Raw genomic sequence first — 23,752 nt, 5'->3', positions numbered from 1 at the left:
GCCGATCGATCGAAATCCCTAGGAGGAGTTCGATCAAATGCGACGTCTGTAACGGCTAAAATATGGGTGAAATCGAACTTCAATCCAAAATGGCCGACTTCCTGGGATACTTGCACTATGACATTAATTGTAAATTCAGAGTGTCTTGGGGAGCTCTACAACTGTACCGAATTTCAAGTCTCTACGATAAAGTAAGTGAATAGAAAAGGGTCTTTTGAAAGTTTCTAGGGGGCGCCCTTGAGCCGTTTCTTGTGCGATTTTTGCGAAGACCGTGAAATACGTAAATTTCACATGGGCTCTATGCGCCCGCCAAGTTTGGTGAGTTTTTGAATATGATAAAGCCCCCAAAAAGCCAATTTACTTTACGGAAGAAGAATAATAATAATAATAATTTACAGCACGATTACAATAGGCCTTCGCAGCGCTTAGCTGCTCGGGCCTAATTCGCAGCGCTTAGCTGCTCGGCCTAACAAGCGCCGCTCCGGCCTATAGCCACCGCGGGGGACCCAGCACCGCCGCCCGCCTGCCACCGCGTACCCTTTCGCACAGTTGAGGTGCGCGTCTGCCAGGTAGTTCGCAGCGTTGAGTTCGGCATGGTTCCCTGGCGACACACAAAAATTTGGTGAAGATCGGTCGATGTAGAGAGAAGATATTGGTGATAGGATAACCTAGGGGGCGCTGTAGAGTAAAATCACAATTCAAACCTAATGGGCTCTTTAGCATTGAACACAGCTCAAACGTATCCAGTCTGGTGCCAATCGGAAGATGCGTGTGTGATTCAGAGACAATTACATAAATATGGCAAAGGACAGACAGTTGGCCACGCCCCATGAGTCAGAGTTAGAAGATTAATTCCATATGTATTACTCAGTAAAAATAGAACATACAGTAGAAAAAACAGGTGACTTCCTGTCAAAAGTGGGCGGAGCTAAGGTTACGTCATCATCTGACCATGAGAATGTAATGAGCGTTTGTCAGTAGTGAGACATAGGAAGTCTGAAGCAGCTGTCACCTTATATGTTGAAGTGATTTCACTTTGATGTTTTATGGTGAATAGTCAAAGTTTGGTACTTAGCCACGCCCACAGGCTTTGACATACCAAAATTCCTGTGATAACTTTAGACCTTTAATGTCTGACCTCTCTGCTGACTGAGTTTGAAGTCTGTATGTAAAACGATGTAGGAGGAGTTCGATCAAATATGACGTCTCTGAAAAACAGCAAATGGCGGCTTTTATCCAAAATGGCCGACTTTCTGTCTGGTTTGGACCATGGCTCCAAGAGGCTTATTTGTAGGTCCTGACACGATACACAAGTGTACCAAGTTTCACAATTCTAGGTTAAAGAATGGCTTGGGGCTGATTATTTAAAATCGTCAAGGGGGCGCTGTTGAGACATTAGGCCACGCCCACAAAAAATCATAGTGGATTCCTGTCGAGGGGCCCGCAAGGATCAAACCTAGTGAGTTTGGTGCAGCTGGGCTTTAAACTGTGGAATTCAAGGACAAACGTAAGGAGACGGCGTTAAAGGTCACTTCGCCACGCCACACGCCCACCTGCTGCATCCAAACCAAACGGGGTTGGACACCCTGACACACCAACATGTCTTCTGTCTGTGGACACAGTTTCATGTTGATTAGGTGAAGGGGTCAGATAGTGAACGTTCGCAGTAAAACATGACACTTCCTGTTGTAAGGGGGCGTGGCTTAGGTAATCTCAAAATTTCACAACTGGTGTCGTAGGTCATCTAAAGGTGTTCACACACAGAAAGTTTGGTGGCTCTGTGAGTTTTTTTGTAGATCTAACAGTTTATTACTTTGTGGTGAGTCGGTGAACTTTGACCCTGGTACGACCCCTTCAGCATGCTCGAAAACTCACGAATTTGATAACTTTGAATCGGCCATGCCTTATGAACAATCTGACCGAGTTTGAAGCCGATCGATCGAAATCCCTAGGAGGAGTTTGATCAAATGCGACGTCTGTAAACGGCCAAAATGGGGGCAAAATAGGAACTTCAATCCAAATGGCCGACTTCCTAGGATAGTTGCACTATGACATTAATTGTAAATTGTGAGTGTCTTGGGGAGCTCTACAACTGTACCGAATTTCAAGTCTCTACGATAAAGTAAGTGAATAGAAAAGGATCTTTTGAAAGTTGCTAGGGGCGCCCTTGAGCCGTTTCTTGTGCGATTTTTTCGAGGACCTTAAAATACGTAAAGTTTCACCGGGCACTATGCGGCCGCCAAGTTTGGTGAGTTTTTGAATATGATAAAGCCCCAAAAAGCCAATTTATTTGCGGAAGAATAATAATTACAGCACGATTTCAATAGGCCTTCGCAGCGCTTAGCTGCTCGGGCCTAATAATTTACAGCACGAAAACAATAGGCCTTCGCAGCGCTTAGCTGCTCGGGCCTAATAATTTACAGCACGAAACAATAGGCCTTCGCAGCGCTTAGCTGATCGGGCCTAATAATTTACAGCACGATTACAATAGGCCTTCGCAGCGCTTAGCTGCTCGGGCCTAATAAACAGCACGATTACAATAGGCCTTCGCAGCGCTTAGCTGCTCGGGCCTAATAAACAGCACGATTACAATAGGCCTTCGCAGCGCTTAGCTGCTCGGGCCTAATAATTTACAGCACGAAAACAATAGGCCTTCGCAGCGCTTAGCTGCTCGGGCCTAATAATTTACAGCACGATTACAATAGGCCTTCGCAGCGCTTAGCTGCTGAGGCCTAATAAACAGCACGATTACAATATTCCTTCGCAGCGCTTAGCTGCTCGGGCCTAATAAACAGCACGATTACAATAGGCCTTCGCAGCGCTTAGCTGCTCGGGCCTAATAATTTACAGCACAAAACATATAGCACGAAAACAATAGGCCTTCGCAGCGCTTAGCTGCTCGGGCCTAATAAACACCACGATTACAATAGGCCTTCGCAGCGCTTAGCTGCTCGGGCCTAAAAAATTTAAAAAAATAAATAAATAAACATTTGAAAACAATAGGCCTTCGCAGCGCTTAGCTGCTCGGGCCTAATAAACAGCACGATTACAATAGGCCTTCGCAGCGCTTAGCTGCTCGGGCCTAATTAAAGCTCCGCGGAGCATCGAGCGGCCCTCGCAGCCAAGCGCCGCTCGGCCTATAGCCACCGCGTGGTCCCAGCACCGCCTTCCCCCAGCCACCGCTGATGTTCTGACGGAGCAGAGTAGCTATATAAAGTAGCCCTCTCATATGCTTCAAACGGTTTTTGGATCGGCCAAACGGTTCCTGAACTGGAAGGGGTCGTTCAGACTGCTTTTTTCATTAAAAGTGACTGGGTGTTCTCAAAGTTACATCAAGTGTCTCTCACACACACACAGCAGTTGGCAGAGGCTTGATCGCTATGGCAACCGCTGGTTTGGACTACAAGGTCTCTGTAGTTCTAAACATGGTGAACACCTTAATACAGAGGGCAGAGTAGAAGGTCAGAACTACAACATGGCGGATCATTCAGTTATTACAGAGGAGGGCTGAGCTGGAATGTAGAGCTACTTGCTGTTTTGGGCATTATATTGGTGGATTAACCAAACCACTGTTACACATTGGATTAGTGTGTCTATTTAAAATGAAGCGTACTGAAAATTTCAAAATAAACGCCCTGACATTTTTCACATTAGGTTATTGGTCTTTTGGGCTTTATGTGACTGGTTTAAACAAACCAAAGTTGCACATTGAATTAGTGTGGTCATTAAAATGAAGCTTACTGAAAGTTTCAAATTAAAAGTCTGCCTATAACTCTAGTGTTAGTGCACCGCCGTAGGCGGTGCAATAATATTAGCCTTTTTATGTTATTTATTTGTCAGGATAGTGAACTGCCTAGTTGAGCTGCTCTTTAGAACTACAATGACTGAAGGTCAGAACTACAACATGGCGGAACTCTCAAATAGCACATAGTGATGAGCTGGCTCTTAGATCTGCTAGCTCTATGGAGCATTATATAGCTGGATTAACCAAACCACAGTTACACATTGGATTAGTGTGTAATCCACTGTAAATAAAAAAGCTATTGTAAAGCTATTGTAAATAAAGCTTACTGAAAGTTTCAAAATAAAAGCCTTGACATTTTTCACATCAGGTCATTACTCTTTTGGCCTTTATGTGACTGGTTTAAACAAACTACTGTAACACAATGAATTGGTGTGGTAGTTAAAATGAAGTGTACTAAAAGTTTCAAAATAAAAGCCTTGACATTTTACATCCTGCAATTGCTCTACTGGTGATTTAAAAACTGGTTTTACCAAATTACTGTTACAGACTGGATTAGTGTAGCCATTGATAATGACGTTTACTGAAAATTTCAAAATAAAAGCTTTTGCCATTTTTACATCAAGCAATTGTTCTTTGGGCCTTACATGACTGGTTTAACCAAACCACTGTTACACATTGAATTAGTGTGGTCATTAAAATGAAGCTAACTGAAACTTTCAAAATAAAAACCTGTATATTCCTCTCACATGAGTGCACCGCCGTTTTTGACCTTTTTATCGCTCAGGATAGTGAACTGCCTTGCACAGCAAGGCAGTTCAATAACACTAGCACAAACTTTAGCATTTCACCCCCCTTGACTATATGCTTCAAACAGTTTTTGGATCACTCTTGCAGTTCCTGAACAGGAATAGATGTTTGGACTGCTTTGTTCAGAAAAACTAACTGCTACAAACAGTTAGAATTCTGTTTCTCTCTTTAGGTCTCACTCACATGATAGTTGAGCTGCTCTTTAGAACTACAATGACTGATGTTCAGAACTACAACATGGCGGAACTACCAAATATCACATAGGGATGAGCTGGCATTTAGATCTACTTGCTGTTTTGGTCATTATATTGGTGGAATATACAAACCACAGTTACACATTGGATAAGTGTGGCTAATTGAAATGAAGCTTACTAAAATTTCAAAATAAAAGCCCTGACATTTTTCACGTTAGGTTATTGCTCTTTTCGGCTTTATGGAACTAGTTTAAACAAACCAGAGTTGTACATTGAATTAGCGTGGTCCTTAAAATGAAGCTTACTGAAACTTTCAAAATAAAGCCTGCATACTCCTCTCATGTCAGTGCACTGCCATAGGCGGTGCAAGAACTTTTTTTTAACCTTTTTTATCAGTATATTAGCACAAAGAGTAGCACTTCACTGCCCCCTAGTGCATTGCCTTGCGCAGCACACACACAGCAGTTGGCTGAGGATTAATTACTATAGAAGAACTACAACATGGTGGAACTCTCAGATACCACACATTAGGGCTGAGCTGGCATTCAGAACTACTTGCTGTTTTGGGCATTATATAGCTGGACTGTTACACGTTGGATTTATGTGGCCATTAATCCAATGTGTAACAATTATGAAGCTTACTAAAAATTTCAAAATAAAAGCCTTGACATTTTTCACATCAGGTAATTGCTCTTTTGTGTTTTATGTGCATGGTTTAAACAAACTACTGTTACACATTAAATTGGTGAGGTAGTTAAAATGAAGCTTACTGAAAATTTCAAATTAAAAGTCTGTATATTCCTCAACTTTTAGTGCACCGCCATAGGCGGTGCAATAATATTAGTGTTTTTTATGTTATTTATTTCTCAGGATAGTGACAGTTCATTAGCATTAGTACAAAAGTTATCATTTCACTGTCTTTCACTAATACACTAGCATTTTCACCTAAAGTTAGCTTTTAGCTAATTTTCTCATTAATTAGACATGTTTAGTATACTGAATGGAGTAGTAAAATTAAAACAACATGGTCCTGCTGCTCCACATGCTACTGCCAGCATTTAAGCTAACATTAGCATATTGGCTAATTTTAGCTCATGCATTGATTTTAACATAATGAATGGTACAACTACAGCTTAGTCAACATGCTTCTGCCTCTCCACAGTTAATTGACTACGTTGCTGCTTTCTTTAGCATTAACGCTAATTTTTAACATCATAACGCTGCGTCAAAGCCGACGGGCACACTTTGGCATGCCCCTTTAAAATTTCTGCAGGAATTTTCTAGTTAGGGGCATGCCATAGCAATGCATAAGGAGAGCAGTACTGACTTGCGAAGCAAGTCAGTACTGCCTCCATGCATTGCATGGCAGGCACCTATTGTTCTACACCCAATAGAATGTCTCTTTATTATAATTATTTATTTTTCTTCCGTTACCGTTAATGCGGCTCGTACCGCTGCGTGCCCACCCACAAAAGTGGTATCAAAACGTGCGGCTCGATCCCGGCATTGGAGCTATTACTTTTATAGGGGATCGGAGTTACGACGGCGACGTAAAAAGCGAAAAACGAGCGAAATTTCCAACTGCCGAAACCTAGAGTGTAACTGAAACCAACTGCCGCTTTTTTAGAGTGAGGAACAGGGTGGAATTTTGACCCAAAAATAATTTTGAAATCGCTCTCATGGCCGCAAAACTTGTGCTATTGGTATGAAAGTTGGTCAGGAAATTGCACCGCATGCCTGCTCCGGTAAAATGTTTTCAAAATTTCTCTAGGGCTTACGGTTTTCTGTCCAGGTGCTTCAGAGCAAAGTGACGGGACATGACCAACTGACGCTCCCCCTCAGTGTTTAATATAGGTTTTTGAAAAATTACTGAGCTCTGCACACACCATATTTCTCTCATCAGTGCAATTCCTGTGAATGACCTACAGATATGAATCACGGGACTATCGGAGACGACAAATAGCCCTCTCATACGCTTCAAACGGTTTTTGGATCGGCCTAACGGTTCCTGAACTGGAAGGGGTCGTTCAGACTGCTTTTTTCATTAAAAGTGACTGGGTGTTCTCAAAGTTGCATGAAGTGTCTCTCACACACACACAGCAGTTGGCAGAGGCTTGATCGCTATGGCAACTGCTGGTTTGGCCTACAAGGTCTCTGTAGTTCTAAACATGGTGGAACACCTTAATACAGAGGGCAGAGCAGAAGGTCAGAACTACAACATGGCGGATCATTCAGTTATTACAGAGGAGGGCTGAGCTGGAATGTAGAGCTACTTGCTGTTTTGGGCATTATATTGGTGGATTAACCAAACCACTGTTACACATTGGATTAGTGTGTCTATTTAAAATGAAGCTTACTGAAAATTTCAAAATAAAAGCCCTGACATTTTCACATCAGGTTATTGCTTTTTGGGCTTTATGGGACTGGTTTAAACAAACCAGAGTTGCACATTGAATTAGCGTGGTCATTAAAATTAGGCTTACTGATACTTTCAAAATAAAAGCCTGCATATTCCTCTCACGTCAGTGCGGTGCAATAATATTAGCCTTTTTATGTTATTTATTTCTCAGGATAGTAAACTGCCTTGCGCAGCAAGGCAGTTTATTAACATTAGCACAAAAATTAGCATTTCACCCCCTTTGACTATATGCTTCACAACGTTTTTGGATCACTCTAAAAGATCCTGAATAGGAAGGAGATGTTTGGACTGCTTTGTTCAGATAAATTAACTGCTTCAAACAGAATTCTGTTTCTCTCTATGTGTCTCACTCACACAATAGTTGAGCTGCTCTTTAGAATTACAATGACTGAAGGTCAGAACTACTCTCAAATAGCACATAGGGATGAGCTGGCATTTAGACCTACTTGCTGTTTTGGGCATTATATAGCTGGACTGCTACACGTTGGAATAATGTGGCAATTAATCCAATGTGTAACAAAAGTGAAGCTTACTGAAAATTTCAAAATAAAAGCCATGACATTTTCACATCAGGTATTTCCTCTTTTCTGCTTTATGTGACTGGTTTAAACAAACTACTGTTACACATTGAATTGGTGTGGTAGTTAAAAAGTAGCTAACTGAAAGTTTCAAAATAAAAGTCTGCATATTCCTCACGTGTTAGTGCACCGCCGTAGGCTGTGCAATAATATTAGCTTTTTTTTGTTATTTACTTCTCAGGATAGTGAACTGCCTTGCGCAGCAAGGCAGTTCATAAGCATTAGTACAAAAGTTATCATTTCGCTCTTTGACTAGTACACTACCACTTTTACCTAAAGTTAGCTTTTAGCTAATTTTCTCATTAATTAGACGTGTTTAGTATACTGAATGGAGTAGCAAAATTAAAACAACATGGTCTTGTTGCTCCACATCCTACTGCCAGCATTTAAGCTAACATTAGCATATTGGCTAATTTTAGCTTATGCATTAATTTCAACATAATGAATGGTACAAGTACAGCTTAGTCAACATGCTTCTGCCTCTCCACAGGCTATTGACTACGTTGCAGCTTTCTTTAGCATTAATGCTAATTTTTAGCATAAAAACGCTGCGTCAAAGCCGACGGGCACACTTTGGCATGCCCCTTTAAAATTTCTGCAGGAATTTTCTAGTTATATATTTATTCTTCCGTCACCGTTAATGCGGCTCGTACCGCTGCGTGCCCACCCACAAAAGTGGTATCAAATCGTGCGGCTCGATGCCGAGAAGGGAGCTATTACTTTTATAGGGGATCGGAGTTACGACGGCGACGTAAAAAGCGAAAAACGAGCGAAATTTCCAACTGCCGAAACCTAGAGTGTAACTGAAACCAACTGCCGCTTTTTAGAGTGAGGAACAGGGTGGAATTTTGACCCAAAAATAATTTTGAAATCGTTCTCATGGCCGTAAAACTTATGCTATTGGTATGAAAGTTGGTCAGGAGATAGCACCGCATGTCTGCTCCGGTAAAATGTTTTCGAAATTTCTCTAGGGCTTACGGTTTTCTGTCCAGGTGCTTCAGAGCAAAGTGATGGGACATGACCAACTGACGCTCCTCCTCAGTGTTTAATATAGGTTTTTGAAAATTACTGAGCTCACCACACACTATTTTTCTCTCATCAGTGCAATTATTGTGAATGACCTACAGATATGAATCACGGGACTATCAGAGACGACAAGTAGCCCTCTCATACACTTCAAGTGGTTTTTGGATCGACCTAACGGATCCTGAACGGGAAGAAGTTGTTCAGACTGCTTTTTTCATCAAAACTGACTGGGTGTTTACCTCAATCTTTCTTAAAATTAGCATTTTAGCTGTTTTTTTTCTCTCAGGTTAGTGGACTCATTTACCTCAGTCTTTCTTTAAATAAGCATTTTAGCTTTTTTTTTTCTCTCAGGTTAGTGGACTGCCTTGCGAAGCAAGGCAGTACATTTACCTCAGTCTTTCTTAAAATTAGCTTTGTAGCTATTATTTCCTGTCTGGTTAGTGGTACATTTACCTAAGTCTTTCTTAAAATTAGCATTTTATTAATTTTTTCCCTCTCAGGTTAGTGGCCTGCCTTGTGCAGCAAGGCAGTACATTTACCTCAGTCTGTCTTAAAATGAGCGTTTTAGCTTTTTTTTTGTTTCAGGTTAGTAGATTTTCAGGTTAGTACATTTACCTCAGTCTTAAAATGAGCACTTTTGCTCTTTTTCCTCTTGGGTTTTTGGACTGCTTTCCTCAGTCTTTCTTAAAAAAACCATTTTAACTATTTTGTTTTGGTCTCAAGTTAGTGGACTGCTTTGTTTTTGTTGCCTTTTAACATTTGTTGTTTAGCAAAGCTGACCGGTCAGCAGAAGAGTATGTCATACTCGCTGGAAAATGTCGATCTCCGATTGGCTGACACGTAACATCTTGTATCTATGCCTGTGACGTAAGGTGCTAAATCTGCCAGCCAGCTGTGTTGACAGTCTCAAAAAAAGCTTTTTTGTTGCATTTTTTAAAATTGTTGTTTTGCTGAGCTGACTGGTCAGCTGTAGGACACGTCATACACGCTGGAAAATGCCAATCTCTGATTGGCTGACATGAATTCCCAAGCCGCTGAAGCTTCTGGAACTTTCTGGCACTCTCTGCTTCCGAGTCTGCTACGGTCAAGGTAAGACGTGTTTGTGTTTTCTCCATGAAATATAGTATTTAAATTTTAAATTTGATTAGAATATTATTGTAAATGCTTACAGTTGTTAGATTTAATGTGTTGTTTGAGAAAGTTGGTCGATTTTAAAAGTTTAATTGCTGTGGAATATTTCGTTGTGGCTCTGATTGCGTACTAGCTAGCTTGATGGAACAGGATTTATCTGGATTTATACGGGAAGCTAAATGTTTATACGCCCACAAGACGCTAAAGAATAAATTGCTGTGGTGTTTTTAATTATGTAATTTCTTTTGTATCTTAATATGTGATATATAGTCATATACCGGCATTATGTGAGATATTTTTCCACCTGGGAGGGTGCGGTTTTTATTTTGCTTGTGTTAGAAGCACAGCAGTGGGCAGATCACAATGACTTCATACTACTGCGAGTCCACACCGATCGATGTTAGGGCGTCTGGTACATAATCAAAGCGTAGGTAGCTACGTTTCGCGAAGATAGCGGTTCGCAGTTGAAGCCTTTCGAGGGTTTTTGGGTGCGTTCACCCTGCAGCCTGAAGTGATCCAATTCTGACTTTTTTGGTAATTACGAATGTTTTATTTGTTTTTTCCGGGGCTGTTCAAACTGCCAGTAAATGCGACCTGTATGTGTTCTGCAGAGTGAACGATCAAACGACCTGAAAGTGTCCCGCATGTGCAGTAGAGGGCGCAATAGCGTCCGCGTTCTCGGTGTTCCGCCAACCGCCATAAAAAGAAGAAGAGCTCAGTGTTTGCGGAAGTAAACATGGTTGCTAATGGTGGAGCATAGCTTACATATTTGAAGTTGTCTGACCAGAGCAGCATATTAACAGCTTAATCCTCATTATAGTCCTCATTTACTCAGATAGTAAAACACTTGGTACATTTGGTTAAAATTAATTTTCAATTTACATATTTAAAACTCGTTAGATTTATTTCTTTAATCTCTGCTTTTTCATTATATTTTGAACCAAGTTGTAAAATGTATAGATGTTTGCAACAGTTGTGAAAAGTATTTCGGTCCTGCTTACAAGCCTGAGAACTTCTAAAAAGTTTTTAAATTATTTTAAAAAAATGTATTTTTACACCTCTTTTTTAATGGCCATTTATTTTGCTTTTCATTACAGCTTTTCACTTGTGCGAGACTGAGATTTGGAAGTTTTCTGCTGCTGCTGCCAAGATCCTAACCTCTACATCACCACGCCATCAACTTAATCCATCTACATACATATCTCTTAATCCTACACGTACTTTATCTACATATTGAAATAAGTTTTTTTGCACATAGTAACATTCACACATAGTCCTACAAATACTGTTTAATTTTAGATATTATTTTGTAAATAACCAGCTTTCGCCCCCCCAGGTGTCTTTTTTTTAAATCTGGTCTTACAGGATGCCACGTCGGGGTCGTCGGTCCGAGTCTGCTAAGGTGAGATGGAGGAAGCTGGAGAGTGTGCCGGACGTCGCCAAGGTATATAAATTACACATCGCAGTAATTGTTTTTGTCTAACAGTAGTTTTTACTGTAGTTTTGACTTTAAGCATGATCATAATTGTTTCTGTGTTGACAGCCGGGGACATCAGCGCTCACGCCTTGGGCTTGGACCCTCACCGAGTCTCCACCGAAGAAGGTATAGCTACCATTTTACTTTCATTAACTTATTATTAGATGATAAAGTCTTTTGCTTTACTCATTCTATTTATGTCTTTAGACGTCGCGACTGCTGGAGGGTGGCCTGCCCGACCAGGTAAGTTCATGACAAGTTCAGGATCATTTATTTACAATAACCCAATCCAGTTATGTTTGTGGTTGATTTAAACATTTTAAAAAAATTGTTTTGTAGATGTCGCCTGCTGTGGTCCGCCAGGAGGAGTCCCGTGCGCCATCGACCTCGCTTGGGTCACGTATGTGTATAAAATTTGTGTTGTTTTGTTGTTAAATTTTCAGAGGCATGAAAGTCTAATCTTGATAATTGCATGTCTCTAAACAGGCCGTGGGACGGGGCGTCGCCATCGGGTGGAGACGTGGCCAGCTTCCCGGGTGACCAGACGGAGCTGCAAGTTGGTTCTGCCTACTGCCGAGGCTCTGGAGAAGAAGGTACTTTTTTTTGTCAATTTCATATGCAAATCTTGGTTTGGATGATAAAATCAATCATCAAACTTTAATGGTTTTTCTTTCTTTTTTTCTTCAGTTTGCTCTTTTGGTTGGTGATTCTCATCTGCGTGCTATCGTGGATGGGTATTCTACCATGCCAAAGGGCGACTTCTCCTTAGGGTTGCTTGCATCCCCTGGAGCCTCTGCGGAAGAGTTGCGGCTTGAGGTCCTGAATACACTTCTGCCTCGGTCCCCCGAGGTGATCTGTCTTCTGGCCCCAAGCAACAACTTGACCGCCAGCAGGACCTTCGTGGAGGCCGGACGGGACTTTGCCAGGTTGTTGCGTACTGTCTGCGAACTCTCTGCTAATGTAAGTATAAGTATACTGCATTTATTCATGATCAAATACATCTGAAAACTTGTCGTATGTTAATTTGGTTCTTTTATTTTGATTGAAATTGACAGGTGGTTGTTGTGGACTTTCCTCCACGACTTGTCGTGGACCAAAGTTCGCAACATCTGCTGCGGCAGGAGTATCGCCGTGTGGCTGCTCAGAGAAGTAAGTGACGGACTCAATTTGTGTTTATACTAAAACTTCAGCAAATTAGCATTTTATGGTGTTCAGGGTTCAGATGTATAAAAAATGTACTTATTTTTCCTTTCGTATCTACCTCAAATTACTACATTGTTAGTGTGACTGATATTAGAATGACATTTGTTTTTTGTTTTTTCCTGTCCAGATGTTCGGTACCTGCCTGTTACTGAACATTTCCCGTTGAGCAGCCTGCACTTGTGGAGCAGGGATGGCGTAAGTTAAATAGATTTTTTTGTCATTTTAAAAATCTTATTTAGGTGTACTGTATTTTATAAAATGTCTTCAACTGTTATAGGTTCACCTGAGCGACCATCCTGGGATGGAGGTCCTTGCTCAGTTGCTTCAGGCGGCGGTCTGCTCGCAACTTGAGTTAAGTGCACCGAAATCTCCAGCTCCCGTGACGTTGGCTCCTCCCCCTCCTGGGACGGCTTCCCCCCCGGCGGTGAGACGTCCCCTGCCCCGGCTGGTTGTGGTTGGTGAGGTGGCGGCTCCCCGTCGTTCGGACCCCTTCGACTGGACTGTGGTTGGTGGCCGGAAGGTACTGGATACATACTTAGTTGATTTAAGCAATGTTTTTGCATGTTTAAAAGTCCATGAATGTGTATATTTGTCTTTTTAACATGTCTGTTTTGTGATGGGGTACTAGCAAGAGTCAGCCTCGGAGTGTTCATTTCAACTTTTGTTTAAAGTGCTGATTAGAAACTACATAACTGTTTTTGTTTTAGTTTTTTTTTTTTAAATTGTGTTAAGGAGAAGAAAAACTGGAATTATGCTAAAATAATTAAGCCATTTTTCCCCAGAAGATCAGGTATATCTTAAAAACCGGCATTTTGAAAATGTGAAAGGGAATTAGCTTACAAACATAAAATATGAAGTGCTACATGACATCCCTCTGTTATGTGAAATTTCACATCTTTAAAAAATAATTAGGCGTATTTTAAGAAACTGGGGAAAGTTGTCCAAGTAACGACGAAAAGAGTGACTGACAAGTTGGACCGGAGTAACAGCAAAAATGGGGAGATTGTGATATTGATTGGTGTGACAGAAGTCTGTCAAACACATTTTGTAATATGTAGTTTAGTGGTTTATGAAATAAAATGTAGTTTATTGATGCCCAAGTGGAAATTGCTTATTTGCTGAAAAGGTAATTTGTCCAGGGTGTTAATATTAGTAAATGGAAATGAAACCATAAGCAATATAAAATTTATAGAACTGTATACATTACTGTTAAGTAGTTTAAATAATTTGACTAAATATAAAATTAATAAATGAAATGACTAGAGTGCACATGAATATGTACTAATTTATAAACGAGTCGAGAAAAAAACTTAGACACTCAGAGTTGGTTGTTGTACATAAAGAATTATGTGACTAATAAATATGCAGCATACAGGGGTGGTCTGTTTTTAACTGCAAGACAAAAAAGTGAAACTTGCAAAAAGAGTCTAAGGCACAGTGAAGATTGTGAAGATGATGATAAGGACGATGGCATTTGTATTAGAAATCTAGAGAATCAGAGGCATAAAGGGTAAGATGAGGTCAAGACAGGCTTAGAGGCAGCTACTCAGAGATCCAACCTGAGGAATGGTGGCGCTGCGCAGCTGTAAGGAGTCGATCACCAGGGGATGAAGAAGAGCCACTCCCCAAGCAGCTAGTAAGCAGCATCCAGTTGTGGTGAGCTCCAGGAGTTAAGGTAGTAAACCTTTGTGAGCTCACAATAAAAAAATAAAACAATTTCCAACTTGAAATTTATGTAACTTGTGTATGTGAAATAAGTGTTTCCAAATGAAAAATAATTTGTAACATTACACCCTTAATGTTGTGTAATTAAAATTACTATACATGTATACCCTGGATCCAGAGGGTTTGCTGCCACTGAAAATAATTTTTCCATGTTTTCAGACGTCGCGTGAGGTCCAGGGTGGTGATGGCTGTCCACACATCACTGGGAGGATGGTTGACCATCAGGTATGATTTTCTTCACCTCAAAGCAAAACTTGTTGTGTCCTCAATGTACAAATGAATCTATTTTAAGCTATTTCTTTTATTTTATAGGGAGACCTGTTGGACTCTTCCATCCCCCGAATCCTGTGTGGTTCAGCCCAGCGTTGCTGGAGGAGATGGACCGGATCGTTCCTGCGTCTGGCCGTGACGCTCCGCTACCTACATGTTCTCCGAAGGGGAAGAAGGTATTTTATTCTATTTTTTTAAATAACCATGTGATTTTGATGTGCCACAATTGGTTTTAAAAATTATATATATTTTTTTATTAGAAGGCGAGTCCGAGGCGTCGTCCAGTTTCTGATCCCTCCAAGCTGAATCCGATGGAGCAGCAGGTGTGACACCGTTTCAGAAAACATATCATAGATTTTAAGATGTATGTTCACTTTGCACCAAGTTGAGGGCTTCTGTTGATTTATAGATGGAGGGAGCGCCGAGAGAGACCACCAGCCCAGCTCGTCGCGAGGCACGGAGACCGGTCCCCCCGATGGACGTCGAGGCCCCTGCCGAGTCCTCTCCCGTGCCACCAGAGGACCATGTCCGGGATGGGAGCTGCCAGGTAACTCCTTCCTACCATCTCAGTCACAACAAATGGGTGGAACATTGCGACATGTGTAAAAAGTTGGCCTATGTGGTTCTGTGTATGACAAGGCTGCAAAAGATTCTGTCACTCACATGAGCAAAAAAGCTACAAATGGTTGTGTATAGTGAGTTTATGTATCTAAAAAATATACTGCTCAAAAAAATAAAGGGAACACTTAAACAACACAATATAACTCCAAGTAAATCAAACTTCTGTGAAATCAAACTGTCCACTTAGGAAGCAACACTGATTGACCAGACGAGGGTCCCCGTTGTCAATCAGTGTTGCTTCCTAAGTGGACAGTTTGATTTCACAGAAGTTTGATTTACTTGGAGTTATATTGTGTTGTTCAAGTGTTCCCTTTATTTTTTTGAGCAGTGTATATACTTTCAAGTTTTTGACTTGGTGGGTGTGATGCTTCATTTTTTGTGCCTTTTTAATTTTTATTTAATCCAATTTTTAAAAAATTGTGTTTTTGTTTTTCAGATTGGCTAAAAAACTTAGCCAATGTTAGATTAATTTCTAAAGTACAGAAAAGTTCATTTGAGATGTACAAATATGAACATATGGATTTATTTTGTTATCCGATCCGAAACCGCTATAATGACGGTATTTACCAATGTGTTACTTTATTAAAATTTTATTTCAATTAATCTATTGATCATCAGAATAATTGATTTCTAAACTGCAAAAAACTTGTTAACAGGCCTAATTGGTGGTGGTAGGTAGTCATTAGTTGAATATTTGTATAAATACTGAAATGTTGTTTTTTTTTATGTTACAGGCGCTGGAACCCGGGATCAGCGGTCCACCGGTCCTGTTGGTAAGTGCTTCACATTCCCAGGCAGACAGGAGGTATGCTGCATTTTCCCGTAATCACCAGTGCACATGCATGGCACTCACATTTTTAGCTTACCACAATGAGGGGTTGCAGTTTGACACAGTGTTGCTTGACAGAGTGATTGAAAAAGGAGATGAACTTTATACCGGCGTTAAACAGCAACTGATCAGTGAAGGAACATTTCGTGACAATCACTTGACTTTTGAAGAGATGCCTGACCATGTACTGACAGATGGAAACATCTATGCAGTACACACCACTGGTTTGAGAGTAGGTCATGTTTTTGCTCGTAGCGGGAGCCCTCAGGGATCTCGACAATTGGGCTTGCCTCTTGCCCTGCAACTGGAATGTCTGTCAGAAAATGTCACCCATGCTTTTCTTTTGGTGACTCCAGAGTGCATTGCAGTTTTCAGGGACAGAAGTGGTCGGTTTGGCGTTTTTGATTCCCACTCAAGAAATTCAGCAGGCCTGCCGCACCCCAGTGGAACTGCAGTAATGATGACTTTCTACAATCTGTCTGACATGGTCAACCATCTACTGAACCTCTTTCGAAACCGCGGCCCCACTGCCACCTATGAGTTTGTGCCAGCAGGTTTTGTCAGGACAATGACAACAGTCCTCAGAACATTTCACCTGTAGCCACAGAAGTAAGTCCAACTGCTTTGAATCCAGAGAGCACCTCTGAAGAAGAGAAAATGCCTCCATGGCTTAGGAAAATTGCAGACATATTAGAGGAGACGGCTCCAACCATTCCAAATGTGTCAAAGCACCAAAGCCAAGAGAAGAAAGATGAAGAACAGGGTTAAAGCACAGCAGGGACAGCATGTAGAAACAAAAATAAAACAAAGTTTATATGGAAAAGACAGATATGTAAAATCTCCAACATTTAGGACCAAAAAACTGCAGGCCTTCAAAAAAACTTACATTCTTAAACAGGCAGAGAGGAAGGATCGGCTCAACAAAAGATACAAATTAGATGCAACATTCTGCATGACCCGAAAAAATTATGTACATTTAAGATACAACTACGTCCCTAGCTACAGAGACAAACATAAAGAATACATGCGAGAGTACATTTGGCAAAGATTTCAAAAATGATCCTGTCTTCAGAAGCCGAAAAAAAAACAGTTATGAGCGAGCGTCAAAAGAAACGACTCAGAAATGATCCTGATTTCAGAAGCCGACACAAAAAAATTATCAGTGAACGTATAAGGCAACGATTTAAAAATGATCCTAATTTCAGGAGCCGACACAAAAAAATTATGAGTGAGCATATAAGGCAACGATTCAGAAATGATCCCGATTTCAGAAGCCGACACAAAAAAATTATGAGTGAGCGTATAAGGCAACGATTCAGAAATGATCCCGATTTCAGAAGCCGACACAAAAAAATTATGAGTGAGCGTATAAGGCAACAATTCAGAAATGATCCCGATTTCAGAAGCCGACACAAAAAAATTATGATTAACTATATGAAGGAGAAGTATCACAGAGAGCCTGATTATCGGTTCAAACATAATAAGAAATGTGCTGCCAACAGGAGAATTAGGCTATCAAGGGAGGCAATTTCCAAAAAACTCAAATTACAACATGCTTTGCGAATCAGAAGGAAATACGAAAGAAATGTAGGCTTCTCCCTTGAAACCCCACGCCCTCTGATGAGTGACGAAATGAAAGCTGCAATACAAAACTTTTATAAGAACATTCAAAACGGACCCACATATGTTTGCACTGTGTGTCACAGAGCTCTTTTCCCCAATCAAGTGAAGCACTGTAAAAGAGATAAATATACCAAGAATATGCGTGTAGTAGCTGATTGTCTAACAGGTACGTATGTTCACGTGTGTGAATCTGCTTGCTCAACTCCATGTTCTGTACCCGAAGAGAGGACAGGGGAGTGGATCTGCTACACGTGTGACAGCCACCTAAGCAGGGGAAAGATGCCATCGATTGCTGCTGCCAATAACCTTCTCTTAGCTCCTGTTCCCCCAGAGCTTGTGGAATTGAATGTACTTGAAAGGCAATTAATTGCAAAAATTCTACCCTTTGCAAAAATTGTTTCCTTGCCCAAGGGACAGCAAAGGGCAATACATGGAGCAGTTGTTTGTGTTCCTTCTGACATGGAAACTGTTGTAAACAGTCTTCCGAGGCCCCGTGCGGAAGCACAGCTTTTACAGGTGAAGCTGAAGAGGAAAACCAAGTACAAAGGCCATCAATACTTTTACACAGTCAACATGAAAAATGTATTAGCTGGACTGAGCAAGCTTAAAGAGAGTCATCCGGATTACAAAGACGTAAGTATAAATGAAAGTGCCACATTTGAGGGTTTCCAGGAGGACCAGCCAGTTGAGGACTTGGACACAAAAGCAGAGGAGACTGAAATGGATGCAGCAGCAGCAGACCAGCAACCTGACCACATAGGGGCAGAGCATCAGGCACTTCGACCTGGTCTGATCTTGGACACTTGCATGCAGCCTCCTGACATAGCACAGGAAGTGCTGTCTTATGGAGAGGGAATTTTTAGCATTGCGCCAGCCCAGGGGAACAAGCCCATCTCCTTCTTCAGTGTTCCAAGACTTGAAGCCAAAGCGTATCCTGTACATTTCCCCACTGGAATAAACACGTTAGATGAATCCCGCCGTGTTAAACTTTCACCGAGTATGTATTTCAACGTACGTCTCTTCTCAATAGATAGTCGGTTTGCAAAAGACCAGAGTTACCTTTTCTTTGCTCAGTTTGTTACAGAAACTAATATTGCCAATAATAGTATGTCCATTCAGACAAGGAAAGGGAAACCAAGCACCAAAGATGGAAAAAACATTTCTAGCAAAATGCTACAGGACAAAGACGAGTTGGAAAAACTGATCCAGAACAAAGAGGCCACTCGCTTCATGCAACCATTAAGAGGAAGTCCCGCTTATTGGGAGAAAGGATTACGTGATTTGCACGCCATGGTGAGGCAACTTGGAAAGCCCACTTTCTTTTGCACCTTCTCTGCTGCTGAAATGAGATGGCCAGAGGTCATTGAGGCCATCAAAGGTCAACATGGAGAGCAGGTAAGTTTTTCTGAACTTGACTGGAATGCAAAGTGTGACATTCTTAGGAGCAACCCTGTCACTGTCATGCGCATGTTTGAAAAGAGAGTGGACGCACTGTTTAGAGACCTCATTCTTTCCCCTGCACATCCCATTGGAGAAGTTGAGGATTACTTTTATCGCGTGGAATTTCAGGCAAGGGGTTCACCCCATATACATGCTGTGATATGGATTAAGGACACACCTGAAATGGAAGACACGTCATGTTGCGATGAAGTGATAAAGTTCATAGATCGTTACATATCTTGTCAGTTGCCTGATGAGACGAAAGATCCCGAGCTCCACAAAATTGTATCAGAGGTTCAAATGCACAGCAAAAAGCACTCAAAATCATGCAAAAAGTTAATGTTGAATGCCGATTTGGATTCCCCAAATTACCAATGGAACGCACCAGAATCACGGTGCCTGTATTCGACTTTGATCTGGAAAATGACGACGAAAAACCAAAGCTAGAAAAGCAAAAGGGTAGGAGAAAGTCCAAAAAATCCAGATCAAAATTCATCTCAAACCTACAAAGAGAGGCTAAAAAGAAACTGAAACCAATAAGGGACTTACTGAAGGATGAGAAATCATCTTTCAGGGATTTAGAAGAGTTACTCCATGCTTGTAACATGACCAAAGTGGAGTACAATGGCCATGTTGATGCTCTGACTTCTGGAATGGTGGTAATGATGAAACGTGATCCCAAAGACAGCTGGGTGAATGCATACAATCCTGATCTTCTGCGGGCATGGAATGCCAACATGGACATTCAGTATGTGCTTGACGAGTATAGCTGCATTGAGTACATGATGTCGTACATAGCAAAGCCAGAGCACGAAATGGCACAGTTCCTCAAGTCTGTTGTTGATGATTTAAAGACGGCCAATGTGAACCAACGCGATGAGATGAAAAAAATAATGCAGGCTTATTCAAAACAGAGAGAGGTCAGTGCTCAAGAATCAGTTGCGCGCACTTGTAGCCTACCTCTCAAAAAGTCCTCACACAGTGTCCTTTTTCTTCAAACAGATGAAGACGGGATGAAAATGAGCCTTCCGATGAGTAAACTCGTGAACATGTCCCAGATGAGGAGAATGTTTGGATGACAAGATTGCCAGAAAAATATCTCAACAGACCACAAACGCTGGAATTTGAACACATGTGCCTGGCAGAATTTGCGTCAGAATACAGGATTTTATATGGTAATCAAATTGAAGGGCCAAACGCAATTCCCCTCCTTAATGATGCAGGATGCATCCAGAAAAGAACTATGGGCAAACCTGCAGTCATTAGATTTACTCGTTTCTCTGAGAAAAAAACCCCGAAAAGTTTTACCGACGACTTCTGAAGTTGTATTTTCCACACAGAAGAGATGAGGACCTTAGAAACGAGGAACACACAACCTACGAAGCCTTTTACAACAATGGTTCCCGAGGTAGGTATCAGGTAAAACAGTATGTGGATTTCAACCGCAAAAGGTATGAAGGGCAAGGTAAGAAAATTGACAAGATTATGGAAGATCTGAAAAAGCAAGGCCCGGTTCGTAACGCTTGGAACACTTTTGCACCCGAGGTTGAGTTGGACCGTTTGGAATGCGCTGCTGAAAGACCACCAATGGAAGAAGAAGAAGAACAAGACCCTATTCCAGATTACGAAATTGATGTCAACAGTGCAGACATGCCAAAATTGAAGCTCCTAATTGAGCCCTGATTTCATCAGACAAATGTACAGGAGTTTAAATGAGACTCAAGCTTCTGTGTTTTACGCTATTCGCGATTGGTGCCTGAAGCGCGTCTGGGGTGATGACCCAGAACCATTCTTTTATTTCTTGACGGGAGGAGCTGGCTGTGGTAAATCTCATGTCATCAAATGTGTTTACCAGGAGGCAACCAAGCTCTTGCGCCAGCTTCCTAGACTTCTTGACATTGGTGACATGTCCAAGCCCACTGTGCTCCTCACAGCTTTTACTGGTACTGCAGCGTACAACATATCGGGGAAGACTTTACATTCCATCTTGAAACTGCCCAAGAGTTTAAAACCACCGTACAAGGGACTTGGAAATTAATTGGATGAAGAGCGGGCAGTTCTTTCCAATGTGGAAATCTTAATCATTGACGAAATCTCCATGGTCTCCAAAGACCTACTTGCATATGTTCACTGGAGATTTCAACAATCAAGGGAAACACAAGGTTTATGGGGGGGTCTCGGTTCTGGCCGTGGGAGACTTCTTCCAGTTGCCCCCCCTTGGACGAGCAAAACCTCTTTGTGTCGCCGAGGATGGCGTGCTTGATATCTGGAATGAGAATTTCCAGATGATCAGCCTAACAGAAATCATGCGGCAGAAAGACGACAGGGCATTTGCAGAGCTCCTGAACCGGATTAGAGTTAAAGGTAAAGGGGATTTGCTCAGTGAGGATGACAGGGCTCTTTTGATCCAAGCTGTTACTGACCCCAAAGAGTGTCCAATGGATGTCCTACACATTTTTGCTACAAACAAACAGGTGGACACCCATAACGCAGCAGTTGTGGCCTCTTTAGGTGCAGTAACAGTTGACATTCCGGCAGAGGACTACAAAAGGGTTACAAAGACGGGAAACATGATTAACTTGGGCTGTTGCATAGCGGGTAACAAACGAGACTTGTCTAACAGCATACAGGCTGGTTTGGGTTTTAGGGTAATGATTATAAGAAATTTGGATGTAGAGGATGGTCTTGTAAATGGAACATTTGGCACCATTGCTGATATTGTTACTGGTACCAAAGATGGAGCGTCTAGTGTAAAGTTAATTGGACTCAAACTGGATAATCCCACAACTGGACACACAAAAAAGATTCGAGGTAAACCAGACGGCATTGTTTACATTGAAAGATTTGAGGAACAGACTAGCATAAGGGGAGTGGTACGACGGCAATTTCCAATGAAGTTGGCCTTTGGATGTACAGCACACAAAGTGCAAGGGATGACCATGAAGTCTGCGGTAATTTCCTTGAAGCGGATTTTTGAACCCGGAATGGCATATGTGGCCCTCAGTCGCACAACTTCTCTTGAAGGACTTAAAATCATTGATTTCGATGAAGGTAAGATCTACGCTGATGAAACATCAGAGCAGCTATGGAATCAATGAGACCAGCATCGTTCTTGCACACCAGACCACTCTTGAATTTTCAGTCGGGTCATCAGGGTCCAACTTTAACGATTGTCCACCACAATGTCGAAGGTCTTGTCTGTCACTCTGAGGACATGAAACAACATCATGAACTCATGTTGGCAGATATCTTATGCCTAACGGAGACTCATTTATTTGGATCTTCTGTTCCAGCTTCTTGCCAAATGGAGGGCTATTGTTTCTTTTCACGGAACAGACATGTCTCCTACTCAAACAGAGTCGACATTGCTACCAAAGAGGGTGGGGGAGTAGCGACTTACTGCCGGAGTCTTCTCCAACCGCAGGAACGGAGATTCTTTAACGAGGTTACAGATCTTGAGTTCAACGTTGTCAAAGTGGACTCCCCAATCACAGCCCTCATCGCGACCGTTTACAGGCCACCAAGTTATGATCTTGGAACATTTTTAAGAAATCTTCAAAACCTCTTGGATGGCCTGAATTCAATGAATATTAAGCCCACTGTTATATTAGGAGACTTTAATGAGGACCTTATTCCTCCTGGGAAAAAATCCATCAATGAGTTGTTTAGAGCAAAAGGCTTTATTCAACTTATTACTGATCCAACCACAGAAGACGTACTCTTCTTGATCACATTTACATCTCCCATCCAGAATACTGTGTCCAGTCGGGTGTCTTGCAGACTTACTACAGTTACCACAATCCTATATATTGTGTGTTGACTTTAGTATAAGCTGCATCTACAGTAGCTTGCAAAAGAGTCATGTCTCTTGAAGTTTTTCATATTTTATCACATTACAACCACAAATGTAAAATGCAGTGGGGGAAACAAGTATTTAACCCTGGTGCGATCGTAACATTCTGTTTACTCCCCTTTTTACCGGTCAAAAAGCGGGTAAAAAAACGGGTCAAAAAAAGCCCCAAAATAAAGCAACTTGAATTTGATATCCAAATCTATTTTGCATGATGAAACGATCGTATCAATTAAATTAAGTTTAATTCATTTTTATGTGTTTTTTTTGGTACACAACATAAAAGACAACCAACAGTATTAAACTTTTCTTTGTACGACCAACCAGCTGTCTTAAGGTTTCTTTTACACAGTAAAGGTTTATTATTGTAATTATATAAATGTGAATTACTTCTGAATTAACTATAGTGAAAGATAAAAAGTCAATAATCTAACTTTTTTGTCAACAGTTCATTCTTTTATATCGTTTAGGACATCAATTTGGAAATATTTCTCTCATAAAACGTCCTTCAACATTATAAATTATAAAAGAGTAAACTGTTGACAAAAAATATCCAAATTGTTGACTTTTTCCCTTTCGTTATAATTAATCCAGAAGTAATAACTTCAGATTTATATAATTTCAATAATAAACCTTTACTGTGTAAAAGAAAACTTATTACATTTGGTTTGTGGTAAAAAGAAAAAAAGGTGTAATGCTGTTGATTGTCTTTTTGGATTGTAGAACAATACAACAAGACAATTTTACATGATAAAAAAATAATTAAACTTAATTGAATTAATAAACAGATTGTTTCATCATGCAAATAGATTTT

At 41.1% G+C, this 23,752-nt stretch overlaps 1 protein-coding gene and 1 long non-coding RNA gene across 2 annotated transcripts; both read left to right on the top strand.

The window, feature by feature from the left end:
• The first annotated feature begins 10,954 nt into the window (after window positions 1-10,954).
• Window positions 10,955-13,827, top strand: LOC145548907 (uncharacterized). Its single transcript, XM_081599994.1, has 9 exons — window positions 10,955-11,344; window positions 11,444-11,503; window positions 11,585-11,620; window positions 11,717-11,777; window positions 11,864-11,970; window positions 12,065-12,337; window positions 12,433-12,526; window positions 12,708-12,775; window positions 12,858-13,827. Exons 1-9 carry the CDS (start codon window positions 11,267-11,269, stop codon window positions 13,179-13,181), a joined length of 1,101 nt encoding a protein of 366 aa, XP_081456120.1. The 5' UTR covers window positions 10,955-11,266; the 3' UTR covers window positions 13,182-13,827.
• Window positions 13,828-14,203: 376 nt separating this feature from the next.
• On the top strand, window positions 14,204-16,511 carry LOC145548908 (uncharacterized). Its single transcript, XR_014084856.1, has 3 exons — window positions 14,204-14,751; window positions 14,836-15,122; window positions 15,931-16,511. It is a non-coding gene; the product is annotated as an uncharacterized LOC145548908 (long non-coding RNA).
• Window positions 16,512-23,752: the final 7,241 nt, after the last annotated feature.

This window comes from Poecilia reticulata, chromosome 18 (assembly GCF_904066995.2).
Source record: "Poecilia reticulata chromosome 18, P_reticulata-male-v2, whole genome shotgun sequence".
Lineage (NCBI taxonomy): Eukaryota > Metazoa > Chordata > Actinopteri > Cyprinodontiformes > Poeciliidae > Poecilia > Poecilia reticulata.
This window is presented reverse-complemented; position numbering and strand designations above follow the sequence as displayed.